Source organism: Drosophila willistoni, assembly GCF_018902025.1.
Source record: "Drosophila willistoni isolate 14030-0811.24 chromosome 2R unlocalized genomic scaffold, UCI_dwil_1.1 Seg167, whole genome shotgun sequence".
In the NCBI taxonomy this organism is placed as follows: Eukaryota; Metazoa; Arthropoda; class Insecta; order Diptera; family Drosophilidae; genus Drosophila; species Drosophila willistoni.
In genome coordinates this window covers 23,276,655-23,294,804 of record NW_025814050.1, presented here as the reverse complement: position 1 = coordinate 23,294,804, position 18,150 = coordinate 23,276,655, and the positions used below count along the sequence as shown (strand labels likewise).

At 36.8% G+C, this 18,150-nt stretch overlaps 4 protein-coding genes across 5 annotated transcripts; 2 read left to right on the top strand and 2 right to left on the bottom strand.

The window, feature by feature from the left end:
• Positions 1–772: 772 nt before the first annotated feature.
• Positions 773–1,454, bottom strand: LOC26529988. Its single transcript, XM_047010650.1, has 2 exons — positions 959–1,454; positions 773–895 (listed from the first exon to the last, which is right to left on the bottom strand). Exons 1-2 carry the CDS (start codon positions 1,361–1,363, stop codon positions 773–775), a joined length of 528 nt encoding a protein of 175 aa, XP_046866606.1. The 5' UTR covers positions 1,364–1,454.
• A 1,253-nt stretch (positions 1,455–2,707) lies between these two features.
• LOC6651784 (gustatory and pheromone receptor 32a) lies at positions 2,708–4,252 on the top strand. The gene is made up of 4 exons (XM_002074261.2): positions 2,708–3,826; positions 3,884–3,946; positions 4,008–4,097; positions 4,151–4,252. The coding sequence occupies exons 1-4, from the start codon at positions 2,708–2,710 to the stop codon at positions 4,250–4,252; spliced, it is 1,374 nt and encodes a 457-aa protein (XP_002074297.1).
• Positions 4,253–4,473: 221 nt separating this feature from the next.
• LOC6651763 (endoplasmic reticulum transmembrane helix translocase) lies at positions 4,474–8,806 on the bottom strand. Its single transcript, XM_002074260.4, has 7 exons — positions 6,634–8,806; positions 5,665–6,571; positions 5,413–5,609; positions 5,211–5,353; positions 5,013–5,145; positions 4,816–4,959; positions 4,474–4,750 (listed from the first exon to the last, which is right to left on the bottom strand). Exons 1-7 carry the CDS (start codon positions 8,641–8,643, stop codon positions 4,631–4,633), a joined length of 3,654 nt encoding a protein of 1,217 aa, XP_002074296.1. The 5' UTR covers positions 8,644–8,806; the 3' UTR covers positions 4,474–4,630.
• A 61-nt stretch (positions 8,807–8,867) lies between these two features.
• Positions 8,868–15,220, top strand: LOC6651752 (transmembrane protein 214). 2 transcript variants are annotated; one of them, XM_023180930.2, is made up of 8 exons: positions 8,868–9,107; positions 9,175–9,518; positions 9,583–10,197; positions 10,258–10,471; positions 10,529–10,644; positions 13,386–13,802; positions 13,923–14,041; positions 14,244–15,220. In XM_023180930.2, exons 1-8 carry the CDS (start codon positions 8,978–8,980, stop codon positions 14,356–14,358), a joined length of 2,070 nt encoding a protein of 689 aa, XP_023036698.1. In that variant the 5' UTR covers positions 8,868–8,977; the 3' UTR covers positions 14,359–15,220. The 2 variants fall into 2 exon arrangements, with proteins under 2 accessions (XP_023036698.1, XP_002074294.1); XM_002074258.4 differs by lacking the exons at positions 8,868–9,107; positions 9,175–9,518; positions 9,583–10,197; positions 10,258–10,471; positions 10,529–10,644 and adding an exon at positions 12,895–13,032.
• Positions 15,221–18,150: the final 2,930 nt, after the last annotated feature.

Sequence of the window (18,150 nt, the reverse complement as noted above, 5' to 3'; positions counted from 1 at the left end):
AATGTATGTTTATTGTTAATAAAATAAACATACATTTTTAATGTATTTATATTTTATTGTTATATTAGTTTCATTATTATTCTTATAATTTCATTTTGTATATATAGAATTGCCAAAATCTAAGCCAAATAGAGGTCAACTCATTTTGGTAATCCTTTTTTGAAGCTTAATCCAATTTAAAGCACTTTTAAAAAGTGAACTTTGAATTGTTTTCGACGTAAACTTTAATTTTTGAACTATTTAAACGTACAAAATTGCTTTATTCTTAGCTTAACCCTTCTTAAGAATTAAAATTATTGTTTTGGAATATCCTTTTCTAATACAAAGTCTCAACCTGATAATGAGATTAAGATGCAAGTGAGATTAAATGCTTGAATTTCGTTTCATAAGGGTATTAAACTTTTTGCTGGGGCGCATCGAATTGCAATCCCTCATTAAGGGTGGAAAATTGTGTGAGACTCAGCAGGTATATGTGCCTCTATTATATGGTATATATGTATATATATTTGTAAATATATATCTATGCGTATGTCATATGAGGGTATACATAGACTTTGCCTCTCTGCCAATTTTCTTTTTTTATTTGGGGGAGTAAAAGGTGTTGTAGGTGTGACAAGGATAATATTTCATGACTTAAATGTAATAATATAGCAATTACCTTGTGTTTCTGATGGTGTTTCCCACAACTAATGACTAATTAAATTTAAGAGTATTTTATTAATGCCTCAAGCTTATGGAATTAATTTAAATCTGAGAATTCATTTTTAGATTTTTATCGGAATTTGGAAATTTCTTGGGGCAAAAACTCGACTTTTGTATATCTATTTCTTATATATTCGATTTCCACAGCTTCAAATGATAATTTCAAATTTGCATGCTGGAAATAATGACGGATCTGATAAACAAAAATATTCTTATATATTTATGGATAGTATTTATGTATTTATGGCTTACTCACCAATTTCTTATGTGGTTCTAGATGATGGAAATACAAAGATAAAGGCCGAGCACGAGTTTTCAACACATAATGCATAAGTTCACGATCCCAAGAGAAGAACCATTTATCCGTTTGCTGTCCCGATATATAAAGGACTTCAAGTCGAGGACATGTGGCTATCATATCCCACAGTTCATCGGCTGTATCCCAGATGGGTGTTTCTACTACATGTAACTGCTCTATGAAAGGTAGATCGTAGATTATTCTAGTTTTGTCCAAGTCGTTCCAGTTGTATTCATTTATAAGAGTAAGTTTCTTTATAGCAGTTTTCAGCCATAACAATTGAAAGACAGAATATGCAGCAATTGAGTTGTGAAACGTTATACCAACAATATCCCGACCAAGGACCGCTATTGTACTTTGCATGGCATAATATGCAATATTCTCCCCAAAACCCAATTTCGTTAACTTGGGCAAACGGACCAGAGTTCTTAAGGAATCTTTTGGTAGATTTCCAAATTCAAGTTCCTCTAATTCCGCTAGTTTAATCAGTTGTTCTACTTGTTGACTGTTTACTTTGCCTACACGAATTTGTTGTATTTTTAATTGCTCACAAATGCTTTGAAATTCTTCTTTTGAAATATATTCACATTGAGCTATATCCAATTGAATCAAATGTTCCCAATTCACAATTCCATGACAGTTGATATTACCTCTAAGCTGCAAGCAGCGAACTAAAGGAAAAAGTTGTTGCAATTTCGATATATATTCCGAATCATTATCTCGATCTTCTTCGGATAAGGCACATGCCAATGATTGCACTTGACTTAGATTGTACTTTGTTATCCATTGTTCCAATATTCTAACTGGTATATCTATTAATTCTAATACGTTGACGGTGTCTTCAATGCATTCCACGAATTCATCTAAAATTTCCTCACATGTCTCGAATGTTGCATAGTTCAAACTATGAGTCAAAACTCTTTGCCAAGTGAGACAAATGATGGAACTTAATCGGCTTTGTATCTCAGTTGTTTGCCAAAGACTCAATTGATCCGCAAGTTCCAAATATTTAACTAATTCACTAATCAAAATGAAACTTAGAAATTGAAGGTGTTTGTGTTTAGTTTGTTTACTCACAACAAACAGTCATCGTTAAGATCAGTTATAGTTATTAACTTTGACATTATTCGATGTAAGAACAAAACAATACTCCAACAAAACTCAACTGTTTATAGCTAAAGACTAAATACGAATAACTTTTCCTTATATAGATAACGTAATTGCACTCAAACCAGGGCTACGGGGGACCTACATATATGTATATATATATAGAAGATAGATAAAGGTAATTTTTTATATTTTAAGCATGATAGAATGTCAAAGAAAAATGATTACGCCAATCGGCCAAAAGGATTCGAAGCTATAAGCTAGTAATAGGTTTTGACTTTGAACTACTAACTTGGTTAACGAACCTATTGCCTGCGGTTCTTTTACATTAGCCACAACAAGATTTCTGGCGATATGTGTCATGATGATATTCCATCATTGGATTTCGCAATTTTTCATAGTTATAGTGAGTATATTGTGTAGGTCTAAATGAAAATCAATTTTCATTTCATTGAACCTGTAGGAAAATTAATTTTTTTAATGGACATCGACCATGAATGACAATCGTTTCAAATATGCATCAGGATCTGATAACGAGCCTTGTTTTGGCTGCCAGTGCTGGCAGTCTAGTTAGTTAGCCTAGTCAGTGTCTGGTTGGCAATGTCCCCAAACACTTGGGTAATTGAAATGCCCGCAACTGTTCCGCATAAGTCACGGCCGCGTCGTGTGTCGCCGTATCATAATCCTCCGGTGTTGAATGATGCTTTTGGCCGTAATGCGCGTCGTGGTCAGGATCCTCTTGGACGATCCGAGCAACCGAGGCGTCCGGAGAATGTTGTGTTTGCTGATATACAAATGATACTTTCGGTATTAAAGGCAACTGGTCTATTGCCCATTTACGAACAGATATCCATGTATGAAGTGGGACCACCAACCAAATCCAATGAGTTTTATTCTTTCTTCATTCGCGGTGTGGTTCATGCTCTGACTGTCTTCAATATCTACAGTTTGTTCACTCCGAATTCGGCTCAATTGTTCTATTCGTATCGAGAAACTGACAATGTTAACCAATGGATTGAATTGCTACTCTGCATATTGACCTATACTCTAACCGTTTTTGCCTGCTCGAGAAATGCAAAGAATATTTTAAGGATTATGAACGAGATACTGCAGCTAGATGAGGAAATTCGTCGTCAGTATGGTGCAAGTTTATCGCAAGATTGCGGTTTCTCTGTAAAATTTCTTGTCGGCATTGCTGTCAGTCAGGCCTATATTATAGTACTGAAAATTTATGCTGTGAAAGGAGTAATTACACCCACTTCATACATCCTATTGGCCTTCTACGCGATACAAAACGGTCTGACTGCCACCTATATAGTCTTCGCTTCGGCCCTGCTCCGTTTCGTTTGCATTCGCTTTCAGTTTATCAATAAATTGCTCAACGGTTATACGTACATTCAACAGGATAAGAAGAAAAGAAAGAAGGGTCATCATCAGTATATGGAACAATTCTCCGAAGATTCATTATTCATTTATCGCATGCACAATAGATTGCTGAGAATTTACAAGGACATCAACGAGTGTTGTAGTCTGATATTGGTTTGCTTTTTGGGCTACTCCTTCTACACAGTGACCACAAATTGCTACAATCTCTTCGTACAGATCACGGCCAAAGGCATGATATCATCGAACATATTACAATGGTGTTTTGCCTGGTTGTGTTTGCACACATCGTTATTGGCGCTTTTGTCCCGTAGTTGTGGCTCAACCACAAGGGAGGTGAGAGTTCACATTAAATCTAAGTTGGATCTCTTAAGTTAATTGTTTTAATTCCAGGCAAACATTACATCACAAATACTGGCTAGGATATATGGCAAAACCAAGGAGAATCAAAATATTGTAAGGGATTTTAGTTTACGCTGAGTTCGTAAAAAATATACGTTTTTATTCCAATTGCTAGATTGATAAATTCTTAACAAAGAGCATTAAGCAAGAAGTACAATTTACGGCCTATGGTTTCTTTGCCATTGATAACTCGACATTGTTCAAGGTAATTCAGTATAACAAGATTGTCAAATAAATTATTTACGATTTCTGCTCTAGATCTTTTCGGCAGTGACCACCTACTTGGTTATACTGATACAATTCAAGCAGTTGGAGGACTCCAAACTGGATGATATGATAGAACATGGGCAATCAACATAAATACGTATAATATATATATATATATATGTACATACATATATATATATAAAGTTTTATTATCTCTCAATTCATATTCTCTATATTTATTTAGCATTACAAATTATGAAAATTTTTCTAGATCCATAGAAAATTTATAATAGAACGAAAAGTTTTTTCCCAAGTAAAGAACACAAAACGCACAAATTTTCCTTATTAAAAATAAACAAAATCATACAAAAAAATTGTTTCACATTTCTCTTTTTGAAGAACAAAAAGCCAACGCCAACAAAAAAGGAAAAAATAAAATGTTTTCTTTTGTATGGTAAACAAAAATACAATTGAATATAGACTTGGAACGTAAGGTATAGTTGGTTGATCTATATAAATTACTAAACGATGCTAACAATTAAGCACTTTAGATTTACGACGAGTCTCTCCAAATAGGAATGAGCAAATGCGATCCAGGGCAAATGCCCCCAATATATCCAATATCAACACAGTGAGCAAAGTTTTACGGAACTAGAAAAGGAAAAGAAATGAAAAATGAACATATTTCTCTTCCTAAATCGTTTAATAATACAAACATCTGTGGGAAAATCGATGATCTCAAAGAATTCCGTAAGTTCTGGAGCCAGGCCAGTGGTCAGGAGTAAGACCAAAGCAATTGAAGCTCCAATGGCGTACATAAGCATGCGGTTAGAACGCAAACTCTCCATGAAAGGATGACCCTAGGAGAAAAAGGTTTTATTTGGATTATCAAAGAAATCAAATGTCTTCTTACCTTATAGTTAACTGCAATGGTGGCCACTTGCAGTGATATGCAAATAATATAAACCGTACTGCTAACAATATTTGGATCATATTTGGTTTTTTCTTCGGCATCCATATCAATATATAATTTAACCTTTCCCACTCTGCAAAAGTATAAAGAAGAGATTAAGAGACTTTTCTTATGTGATGGAAAGGAAAGGAAACTCACCTGGGTGGAGCCAGTTTGCTGGCTTCACTGGTCAAGTAATACAATGTGCCAAAGTGTATGGCGAATTGCGTTAGTATAGTAGAGATGGTATAAAAATTGAATATATTTGGCAGTGGTGCAACTTTCGACAACGTTTTCAATGGCTGAAAGAGTATGCAAAATTAAAGTCTTTTTCATTTTGTTGTTGCAATTAAAGTCTAACCTTTGATCTGGTGATGAATAGAAAACAGGCAGCTATAAAGATGCCCTGCATGGTGGCTTGAGTATCGCTAAATTTGACACCATCAATATAGAGCACAGATTGACAATAGGCTTGTATTAGAGCATTCAGTGCCAGGATTTTGAACATTTGCAATGTGGTGACTAGAGTACAGCGCCCCTGCTTGATGATATGATTCACTGTAAGGGAATCGATTAATAAAATATAAATCAGAGCTTCAATTTAGTTTCTTACCGCACATAATCGATGACGATTTGCTGGTAAATGGAGCTGCAATAGAAGCATCGCCCAATTTAACCATTGTCTGCTCTTCCATATCACGCAATGCGCTCTGCAGACGCGCCTGTGTCTGATTGATATGCTCCTGACGACGTCTGAGGGCTCGTTCACGCGGTGACAATTGCTGATTGGCTTGGGCCTGGGCAGCCGCTGCCGCAGCATTGGCAGCTGCATTAATCTGTTGCAACTCCTCGTCAGTTCGCTTGCGTTTAACCGGAGCACTTGTGAGCAATGATACACCCACATTGGCATGCTTAAGTGCTCCCACATCATTGGTACCATCGCCGCACATGAGGGTGCAGTAGCCCAATTGCTTTAGAGTGGTTATCACATACTCCTTCTGCTTGGGAGCAAAACGGGCACAGACCGTGATATGGGGTAGAATCTTAAGCATATATTGAGGGTGATTCAATTTCAATTGCAGAAGACCATCGCCAGTGATGCACAAATCATGAGTGGCTAGCAGTAGAGATATGCTTTTGTCGCGTCCGGAGGTATCCAATGGATGCTTCTGATCGCCATCGATAGACACCCAGGACCACGGCTGTTCCTCGGTGGAGGGTGGAGTCAGAATGAGCAACTTTTTACGTGTAAAACGCAACTCTTTGGCTACATGACATGCCGTGAGTGGATTGTCGCCAGTGATCATAACCACCTTGTGGGAGGATTGTATGAGTTCTTTGATCACCGATTTTGAATCCGGTTTCATGGGACACGAAATGATTACGAAACCGGCAAAGGTCAAGTCGCATTCTACTTCATCACGCTTCAGTTCACGTATTCTCTGGACCCCCAAGGAACCGAACTCTTTGATGCCCAAGGCCAGAACACGAGCACCACGACGAGCATATTCCAAATAAACCTAAAGGAAATGGAAAATAAAGAGTCAAGTTTAAGTGAAAACATTCTCTTGTGTTCTTTTACCTTCTCATAGTCCTCTGGGACAGTTGTCAACATCTTTTGTATAACTTCCGGAGCACCTTTCACCGCTCCAATATAATTGATATCATTGGAATACGGAATCAAATAGCTAGCCAAAACCGACATACGTTTCAGAGCCGATGAGAAATGATAACGTTGAACAATTTTCAAGGGTTTCATTTGTGCCCGCTTCGGAATAACACTATCGGTTTTAGTCAGATGCCAATCAACAGCAGCCAGTGTGGCCTTCTCTAGGGGATCCCCCACAAGACCATCGTCGAGTAGGGCCAAAGAATGGCAGCAGGCCAACACCTGAATAGACTGCGGCGGAGCGTCCTCAATGGGTTGGCATGTACTGTTTGACGTTAGGCCGGCAATGCCCTCGACCATGAGATTATCTGTGGTCAGAGTGCCCGTCTTATCGAAGCAACAGATTTGCACTTTGCCAGCAAACGGAATACGAAAAGGTTCCGTACAAAACACAAATAATTTGGTCAATTGAATAAGCGAAGTGTTCACAGCCAAAGTCAACTCAATGGGTAGATCCGGTGGAATGATGGCAGTCAATATTAATGCACATTCCAAGAATAATTTATAGCGATTACGTTCCGGATCCTCGCTGCCCTTGACCCAAACATATGAAGCTGCGGCCACAGCGAAGACCATCAGGAAAGCAATAAAAGCAAACGTTTCCACATTATTCTCTGTGGCCCGATTGGCGCCAAACAAAATAGTCCTCAGAAGTTTGCCCTGCGAAGTGTTGAAGCCAGTGCGTACTACGTACCCAATGCAACCACCGTCCGGAGCTCGCATGGATTCCTTTGTGGGGGCTGTATGCTGAACTACTTTGGTGCCACCAAAGAGTACAAAGAGTTTACCCTCACCCTCCACGTCCAGCCTGGTGTTTAATTGGTCCAGGGACTCCAAAGATTCTTTCATTTGTGGCACCGATTCCCCTGTCAACATAGATTCATCTACGATGCAGGAACCTCTTAAGATCACTACATCGCAAGGTACTAGGTTATCATTTTGGGAACGGGTAATGGACACTATATCACCCGGCACAAGCTCATTGGATTCAATGTGTCGCCATTTATTCTGTCTCAGAACATATATCAAATACGGCTTATTGCCCATTTTACGGATCTCCGACATATTCCTTAACTGTTGCTTCACAATGGTGCACTCAAAGGCTATCAGCATGAAGAGGGTGAACAGGGAGTAGTACCAATAGTCATCCATACACCATAATCCCACGCTAAACACTTGGAAAACGAAAAACGGAGCCGTCGCACGTTCCACAAAAAGTTCATGGAACTCGGGCACAACCATCTGCATTTCGTTATTACCATAAGTGACACGGGCATGCTTGAGTGCGTCTTCCGTTTCCAGCCCACGGGAATTTACATATTTACTTAGCTCCTCATTCACTGGGAATTCGATAGCCTGAAATGTTTGCTTTTCCTCATGCCAAACATATTTGGTCTTCTGGAAGATCATGTAGAATTGCTTCAGATTCTTCTCATACTGCATGGGCACAATCTTTGAATTGCCATTATTGGCTGTGGGCACCACCTTGGCCAGCACATCTAAGCCAGGTTTTAGACACCGTCGGCAGGTGAGAAAGGCCAAAACATGAACATTCCAATAGCAAAAGAGCAACGTCAATATATGTAAAAAGGCAATGGCCACAACGGCTATAAAGCCCACGTCATTCCATGTGAAGTCCTCCGCCACTGTTTGATTTTCTTGCTTTTCGCCAATGAGGGCTGCAGTTGTTGCCCCGGCGGCTGCTGCTCCTGCTCCATACACATAGATCCATAGATAGAAGGCTATGCCATATAGCGGCACAAATGGCAATATAACACCACTTAAAAGTGTGGGTATACGCTTATAAAGCGTAACATATTCCACCAAGTCATCCAGTTTGGTCTCCTCTTTGATTTTAGCCGTATTTGTATTATTGTTGTCACCGCCGGCAACGCTTTTTCCTGGTACTTTGCCCCCACTCATTTAGGGCAATGGTCTTTGGCGTTACTGGGTTCTCGTATTTTGGTTATGCTAATAGCTTTGTATATCAAAAATTTTAGTAGTTTTGGACCATAGCGGCAAATAAATAAAAAGAATATGTGAAAAAACCAAGCAACGTTGTCAAATGTTTACTGTCAGGGTTGTCAACATATTTCAAACATCTGAAGCCCCTATAACTATAATTTATCGACGATTTGCTCTGACTTACAACACTGATAAAATTTTGCTTGTTGCATTTTCTGACAGCCGGCAACTTGCATTTTCTTGCATTCAATTAACTTATTATTTCGTTTAATTACAATTTATTCAACTAAAAATGCCCTCTGCATCGAATCAATGGGAGGTAGTTCAAAAATCTCGTAAGCAAAAGAATTTGGAGAAAAAAGTAAGTGCCCATACGGAACAGAAACGTATTGCAGCTCAAGTACCCAAATTGGAAGAGTTGTGTGAGTAATTAAATTTAAAGAAGTCATGTATTATGCAGATTAAGCTGAGCAATTTATTTCAATGCAGTGCCATCGCAGCAGTATCGCGATTTGTTTGGCAACAACAATAACTATAACAACATTAAATCTCATTCACCGGCAAAATCAAGTTCTGGGGTCAGTTACTCATCCTTGGGCAAGAAAAATGCCACGAAATCATCTGCAACTGTTGGAGGGGGAAACGGAAATGGCAACAGCAATGGCAATGGTGGTACGGAGTCAGTCAAAAAGCAAACTCAAAAACAACCACAATCGGCGAAACCCAAGACATTAGAACAGGCTTTGTTGCATATAACTCCTGATGATTTTCTAGCTCAGTTGGAACAGGTTAAACTATCCTGTCCCGGATCGGAAATACGCTGGTTAAGTCATGTAAGCAGTTGAAATAGGATAAGTAAATGTAAAGAGTTATTGTAATTATTGTGCACCTTTTCAGATGGCTTTGTATCTAAATGGAGCCCTGGCCTATGACTGTGACCCGACGTTTTCGGGTCGTTCATTCAAATATCCCACAAATCTGGCTAGTGTCCCGTTAAAGGCAACTATATTGGAATTCATTCAAAGTATGAGCGTCACAAATTTGGAGTATTTTTTCTACAGTCTTTTGGATACCATGGCCACGGATTTAAATAATAGCCAAACTGTCGTTGGTTATAAATTCATGCTTCAATTGATTGGACAATCATATCCTAGTATCTGCTCCGTAAATATGGCCAAGACGGCTCTATTACGTAATTCCTATCAAAATAGAAGTAACATTTGTTTAAGTATTCTCTGGGCCATTGGTCAAGGTGGATATACATCCCTCAACGAAGGTGTTAAGATTTGGCAGAACCTAATGTTGCCGAATTTAAAAATGAGGAATTACACAAAATATGTGGTCGATTATATGGAAAAGATATTGGATGCCTCAACGAGGCGGAAAACAGAGAACACTCTTTCTTTAAATCAACAAGAATTTTTCCTTACTTATAATGCCCTCAATACAAATTATCCCAGCTTATCCAATGAACTGATGAAAAGTTTAAAACGAAGCGCTGGACAATTGTTGGTAAGTTTAGCAAGTGGACTTTTTATCATTACATGTTAATTTTTTGTTTTTTTTTTTCAGCAAAGATATATATCAAGCGGTGTGAAGCATGCAAATATATTTTTAACTCTTCTACGTGAAATTACCACGTCAAACAATTCTCACAAATATTCCAATGAGATCGAAGGCTGTATTAGTTGTCTATTGAGTTCGGGTGGAGATGATTGCCTTAAAATTTGGCGCATGAATTATAAAAAACAACAATTGCCCAGCTTATTGTTGTTAAAAGCCATAGGTAAGATAACAAAATTAACATTAACCAAAATAAAATAATATAACAACAAAATTTCAGATGAAAACTGGTCCAAGTCGACAAATCTATTAGCCAAACTGCCAGCTTTTCAGACATTTTTGCAAGATCTACTTAATGAAGATGTCCAATTGGCTGAAATGCAACAAGTTTTATTGGTGAGTAGATTAACTTCAAATTTCCATTAAATCACAAATTAGCAGAATTGGCAACGGCCGGCGACCTTCATGCGCTTAAAGAATTTGTTGGTAGTAACAGCCAGGTTACGCTTAATTTTCGTATTCCGCAGGCCACGGAAGAGGAGGTTGGGGGTTAGCTCCAAAAACTACCTGTTTCTGCAAGTTTACAAAATGCTCAACCTTAATGTATGGGAAATCTTTCGCAAATGAACGTTTTCTAACACTGATCCCGATGTTTTATTGGGTCAGTGTTGCAAACACCGTTTTGTTATCGTTTATCGAAACAAATGTCCAGTTGTTATCGAATGACATCGATTTTCGATATTACGGGTAAATTAGAGCACTTTTCAACACAGTGAGATATATATTAGGATTTTCAAACTACCCGAAATCTGGTCACTCTTAGTGAAAAGAGAAAAAAGAAAAGAGGTGCAGAAGAAGATATGAAAATTCCTTAAAGTTTATAAATAATTGCAATTAAAGTGGCTTAAAAGTAAAATTAAATTATTTATCTACTTAAATGAGATATAGGAATTTGTGCTTGTGGTAGCAGAGTTGTTGGAGCTTAAAATGCATAATCGCTCTTCATATATGGAGACGCCGCTGCCAACGCGTCGCATTTGCCGCCGGCTTTACATATACAACAAAAAAAAAAAAGAAAAATTTTCTCTTTTGCATGAGTTGATGTGTTTTTCGCTTTTTGTTTTTTTTTATTGCTCTATGCATAAAAATTTAAACGGAGCGCACACCTTAAATTTGTTCAGCACTTTTCAATCGCGCTGCGTGTATCGGTGTGTGTTTAAATATCTATGCGCGTGTGTGTGTGAGTGTCGGCTTATTGCACTTTTTATCGTCTCCTGTCCAATGGCGTTGCCATGCAAGGTCCAAGTCCAGTTTGCCGCTCAATTTCTTAAACTTTTTTCCTTCTGCTCTTAAATCATTTTTGTGTTGTGCTCTGTTTGGTTTTATCAGTTTATTTATAATACATGCCTTATCATCTCCCACAAGAAATTGTAGAAAGGTTTTCATGGCATTTTGGGATGATGTGTTCCATCCTCGATTGGCTGACTGGCTTACAAACACACACACGCTCAGTCACTCTTCCCCTCCCTTTCTTTGCCCATTCACTCGCTCTCACTCTCTGACACTGCCCCTTGCCCCGATTAGATTGTGCGCAGCGTCAACGGACGGTGGTGTCATTTTTTTTCTTTTCTCCTTTCTGATTGTCAATCTCTGAAGAGATGCTGCTGCTGCCCACGTCATAAACAAGAAGAAGATGAAAAGAGAATGCAAACGGCAAAGAGAAGAAATAAGAATATAGGAGAAGCAACAAACACTTGGCCCTATTTTTGGCCTCTTCAACACGTGGCATCTGACCAAAATGTGTCCATTCTTTTGGCCCTGAATTTCTTTTGTATTCTGTCCGTATCTGTGTGTGTGAGTGTGTTTTCTTTCTTGCCTATGATTTGTGTGCCTTTCTGCCGGTTGAAGAAAATTAATAAAAGCTTAAATAGTGACATAGTTCATTCAACTTTTAAAGCTTTCGCCCCAATAAATAAACAGTTAGTTTGACACTACAGTGGTTCACTGACAAGCATATTAAAAAATTAATTACTAGCATTGATAATACATATATGAAGAAATGTCATTTGTTTACGACACTAACAGAGAATGGGAAGAGCTTTTTGTTTCATTAGATCAAGCATAGTTTTCGGCTTGTAAAAAAAGGTTTTATCAAATCCATTTTTTTTATTAACCACTGTACTTGCATTTTTAAAATTGTTGTTTTAAGTTAATCAATTTGGCAACAAAAATTTACCTCATTCTCTCTTTTGTTTCTTTTTGAAAGGCTTTCTCTCTTGCTAGTCTTTGCATCTCTCTCTTTCACTCAGCTGACGCGTCAACTTTTTAATTTGCGCTTGCCCTCTGCCCCCGCCTCGCCTGCTGCCCCCTTGACGTGACAGTTGTTGTTGTCATTTACTGACCACTTACACCCACCCACCTACCCACCCTTCTGCCTCCACACACCTTTTTAAGCGTTGTACAACTTTTGGTTTTTAATTATTTAAATTATTAGCCAAGCTATTCGTTCGATTCAAGTCAAGCTTGAAAGCTTAGTTCGATTTAGTCATACTTTTATGCCAACAGAAATTGCAATTAATTACGTTTTACAAAACAAATAATTAAACTCCATTCATAATTTTTATTATTTTGAAAAATACAGCTACCAATTGAAATACTCTTTAATAAAGAATTTAAGTGAAGTTAAATTATATTAAAAAAGCAAAAAACAACAAAAAAATGGCTCAGGTTAAACCGAAAAACAACAAACAGGGCGGCGGCAAACAAACGCCCAATACCAAGAAGGTAAAACTAAACAATAAAAAATAAAAATCAAAGATAAACAAAAACACTTTTACCATATTGACTTTGCGTATCGTGTTTTATATCTACATATGTACAAATATACGATTATTATATGGATCGATTTGTATCAGATATATACACTTTGATACCAACTTTATATATAAAATGTTTTATGGTCGTCTATGATTTATTTATGACTTCTATACCGACAATCATATAATAGACTATAAAAAGTGGCCTTAGCATTCCTTGTTTTTGTTCACTGCACCTTCGACAGGGTTTCGATATTGTCTGTCTAAAGATCATTTAAATCCTTTACAATTATTTAATACTCGGTTTCTCTCCTTTTATAGAGCGTTCAGGAAAAGAGCAGCGCACAACAGAAAAAGAACAAACAGAATGCAGCGGCACAGAAGAAGAAATGCGGCTGCTGTAAATGGGTATTCGGAAGCATTTTTCTTTTAGCTCTGATAGCCGGTTCCCTGTGCTATGACACTCAGGTCAATGGCAAGGGCGTCTTTGAGAAATCGGCGACGGGTAAAATTCTAAAGAATGCTGGTGTGTTACCGCATGTCGAGAAGGGTTGGTATGTCACGATGAGCGCCCTGGCCAGGGGCTACAAATGGGGCGAAGAACATGTACCACCCTATGCCAACCCAGCGATCAAGGTCACTAGTGATTTGTGGAAACTAGCAAGGAACGGAGCCTGCACTTCCTATGAATCGGGCAAAACTTATTTCAATGCCAAATGGCCAGAGGTGGCTAAATTTGTGAGTATATCAAAATATATGAGATCATAACTAAATTGAATGAAACCGGTTTAACAATGATCTATGAACATCTCTCTATCCAAGAATTGTATATATTAATTTTTTATATGTTTTTTCAAGGTTGATCAATATGTGCCCAATTTGTCAAACAAACTGGAGGCCTTTGCAGCGGGCGCCAGAGATTTGGCCGTGAATGGTTATGAGAAATCCTCATCTTTAATCAAGGAGAAGGTTTTGGTGTAAGTTGATCTTTCTATTAGTTTAGTTACAACCGTTGGAGTATTTCACTGGAGTATTTCAATGGGATATATAAATCGATTAAGATTTTTCCATAATGAAAGCCAAGTGATAAGAAGTAGTCATTTTGTAGGGGTCAAATCAAAACACTTTGTAAGATATTAATTGAATACTAAAATATTCTTTTGCTCTTTTGTTTTCCAGTGGTCGTTTCTCACCCGAGAACCTCAACCAGGCATTCAATCAGACACGCAACATTGCCTTGGATTATTATAACCAGCTTCACAAAAAGATCGATGCGTATGCCAAGCTTAAATGATTCTAAGCGTCTGGAACGTAGAGCATTCATTACAACAACAACAGCAACAACAGAAAAAAAAACATTTACAACAACAAAAAAAACAACAAAAAAAGAAAAGAAAATCAATCCATTTAAATGCAATTTTTCAGCAGTTAGTTAATAAAAAAAAAGTAAGTGAAGAAAGTTATACAGAAAAAATCAACGTCTGCAAAGCAAACCTCCACTTTTTAAAAAAAATCATTCACACAATTCTCATTCTCATGTTCTTATGTGGTTCGAAAGTGGAGGAGCATAAAGCACTCCTCAACCAATAATAAAAACAACTTTCTTTCAATGTGGTTAAACAATTTAGTAAATTTAAAATCTATATCGAAAATCCTAGTTGTAAACGAAAACAGAAAAAAAGAAGAAGGCGGATGAAAAAACGAAAAGAGATGATATAAAAACAGAAATGCTAACTTGTAAACAATTTTCAAACATTTTTCCGTTTTGGAAAACATAATTTTGTATAATTTGTTTATAATTTTTCGTACATTTTGATGCTTTTTTGACTATTCATGGTCAAACATTTACACATTTCCAATTTGCATTTGTTTAAGGCAAACAAAACAATATCAATAAATATATAATTATGTCTTTTTTTTTTTACTACATTTATATTTAGAAATGTTCTATTTCATTCAAATTGTACAACAGTCCATAATTGATTCTCTTTGTATGTGCATTTTCCCAAAAGACTTTTCCACAATTTACGATTAGAAAGCGCGTTTTAGTCACTTCTTTGCAGTTGCAAAGTAATTCAATACGATTTTAAAACACAGTTGTAAATTTAAACGAGATACGCGATTTTTTGCATAAATAAAAATTACGTTAAAGAAAAGTACAAGTTTTTGAATCTATTTTTTACTCCATGGAACGAATTTAGTTATATTTTGTTGCACTTTTATTGTAAGTTCACTTATCCAACTTTTTGTACCATCGGGTCCTCTACTTGGAGGAAAGGAGACCCTTTTGTATATCATTTCAAGGAGTACTACTAGGATATTCCTAACAAATTTAGCCAAGTTATTATTGAGATATTTTTCAGCTGGTATTCACCGGCCAAATGATCTAAAGCACAATTTAGTTTTGTTTTAAAGTCCTGCCAGTAAGCATTTGGCGCTTCAAGGAATTTAGAACTAAAAACATTAAAAAAATCCCAATAATTTTTTACTGTTACTTTTAGAACCTGTTAATTCAAACAGTGCACCTGGCCGCCACGTTTACAGTAAAGGCCATCGCTAAATCATAAAAATTTACCATGTCCAATCTTAAGCAGGATTTTGATGAATATTTGCTACTACAAAGCGATCAGAAAAACAATTTCAATGTAAAGATACCACAAATAAAGGTGTCCAGTTTGGGTAATATATTTTCCCGGAATTCAGAGGCCGAAGCAAACAGTTGGCTAAAGGATACACAGGACTCTTGCTGTCCCAAATTGGTACGATTGCTGTTAATCTGAAATACGTGTGTGTACAACAACCATTTTCAAAATGAGGTTTGTGTCCACGCTAATTTTAGCAAATGCTCAAATTTCCAAAGAACTAAAAAATCCTTTACTTTTGCTTACAGAATTTGTGAAATTTTATCAATTTTTAAACATTTGAGATAACAATTTATATATTGTCTAAATATAATTTAACCAACTGATAATAACTTTTTACTGCACCTTAAAAGATTTAAAGTATTTATGAATACCAAAACTTTTTGGATTTTGGAGTTTTGCAATTTAACTGTAAGTAAATATTGGAATTGTTATTATATGGTAAATATCCATTTCAGTAAATTTAGAGTATTAAGAATTGGAATGAAAGAAGAGAATAATGAAATTAATGTGGCAATATTGTTTATTAATAACAGATTTTTTGATTGCCTCGATAAGTTATTGATAAAGGATGTAAAAATAGATAGAACTTTGGTAGTTGTTTCTGATTTATTGCAGATTGAATCGTTTTAAAAACGATTTTTAAATAGTAAGTTCAATTTTAGTTTGGCAATTTTAGAAATTTGTCTTATTTCTATGTCAAATGATGGCAGCAGGGGAGTAGGTTTAGTTCAACGATTGAAACGGATCATTCAATTGAAACGTAATTTCCCAAAATATTCAACCCCTCTTGTTAGTTGTACGAATTCGCCGTGAATTTCTTGATTTTCGGAGTCCTTCCCCTGGCAGGATGCTTATGCAGTTCGGCTTTTGTTGGTTCGTGTCGAACGTTCGTGGTTCGTTGATTCGCTGCCAAGTTTAGCCGCAGCCAGTCTCAAACGAATTTCAATTCGGGACGCACGTGTTTTATTTTGTGGTTCCCCATTTATCGGGCTATATACGTCTCTGTCTCGGCATTCGCGGTCAAAACAAATGCATTTTTGATTACGGCAAATAAAGGAAAACGTAACGAAACGAGGCAAAATAAAAGGAAAAGTGCAAATTGATACGATTTTCGGTGTGTGAGTGTGAAGGGAAAATGCCTGAAAATAAGTTGTGTCAGTGTCCGAAAGTGTGGAAATCCTAACTAGGCAATCTCAAACTGAAATCTCCGAAAAACAGCTGAAGTAATATATCTCAAGTGAGTCCCACATACATAAGGAGCGGGTATCCTGTCGCTGGGCCTCATTTCGTTTGCATAAATCAACAGTAAAATATTTATTTTCCCATCGGAAATGAACTGAGACAAGCGACGTGATTTAATGCTAATCGAAAATGCATTTGTTACCACAACCAGCACCAAGTTGCAGGCAACTAGAAAACGAAAGAAAAACAATTTTTCCTTTCGGCAACTTTGTCTCAAAAATGCGTGTCAGTCGCACGAACAATGCGAGTTCCTGCAACTTGCAAGAAAATAAAGAATTCTTCTCCTCTGTTTTTTCCCCCCAAAAACAAAAAAAGTTTCCTCTAGTGAAAGTTGAGTTTTTTCCGCCCCAAAGTTACTTTTAACTTATCTGCTTTTGATTTCATTTTGTAAAATAACGAAGGAACAGATCAGTGGAGAGGGGAAAAGTGCTCTGATGGGCTGATGGGAAAATCCTCCTGATGAGCACGTGTACATACAACTGGACAAGCTGAAGTAACTATATCTTGTCTGGCTGATGGCTGAGTGATTTGTTTTTTGGATTGATGGTTCTTGGCTTGGTTGGTGGCTATTCTATGTGTGACAGATTAACGCCAAAAGTCGAAAGAAGAGATGAATGACAGAATGATGTCGATGTTCAATATGAGACATGTGATGAAGAAAAGTTTTAGATCTGCAACTTTGAGGTTTAAACCGAAATGAAAACTTATTAAACGAAGCTACGATAATCAAAGTGGATTTTTGAGAATTTAACGGAGCCAAAATGGACAGCATTAATATTTGAATATTATCAGAATGGACTTCAGAAGAATTGAAATAACATTTCTAATTTAAATAGCTCCATATTTTTGAATATTTCACCTTTGAAATGAGTTGAATTCTAAATTTAACATAGTATATAATCTAAAGAAAAATACTTTTAAGATGGATATGAGAATCTTTTCTCAGAACTATGTAAGATTTTTACTCACAACGATTGCTGTGTTATTTTCCGCAGGAAAATTCCGCAAAATAACGTGAAAGAAAATTGTTGTTTCCCTTATTAGTTGTGGGGCTGGGAAATAGCAAACGTAAAATTTGACGAAAACTCTTGAAAAATTCTTTTTTCTTAAGCGTGTTTACTCGAATTTCCAATCGACTTTTATAACTTTTACCTTTGTTATGCTGTCTCTCTTTCCGTTTCTCTCTTTCTCGCTCATGT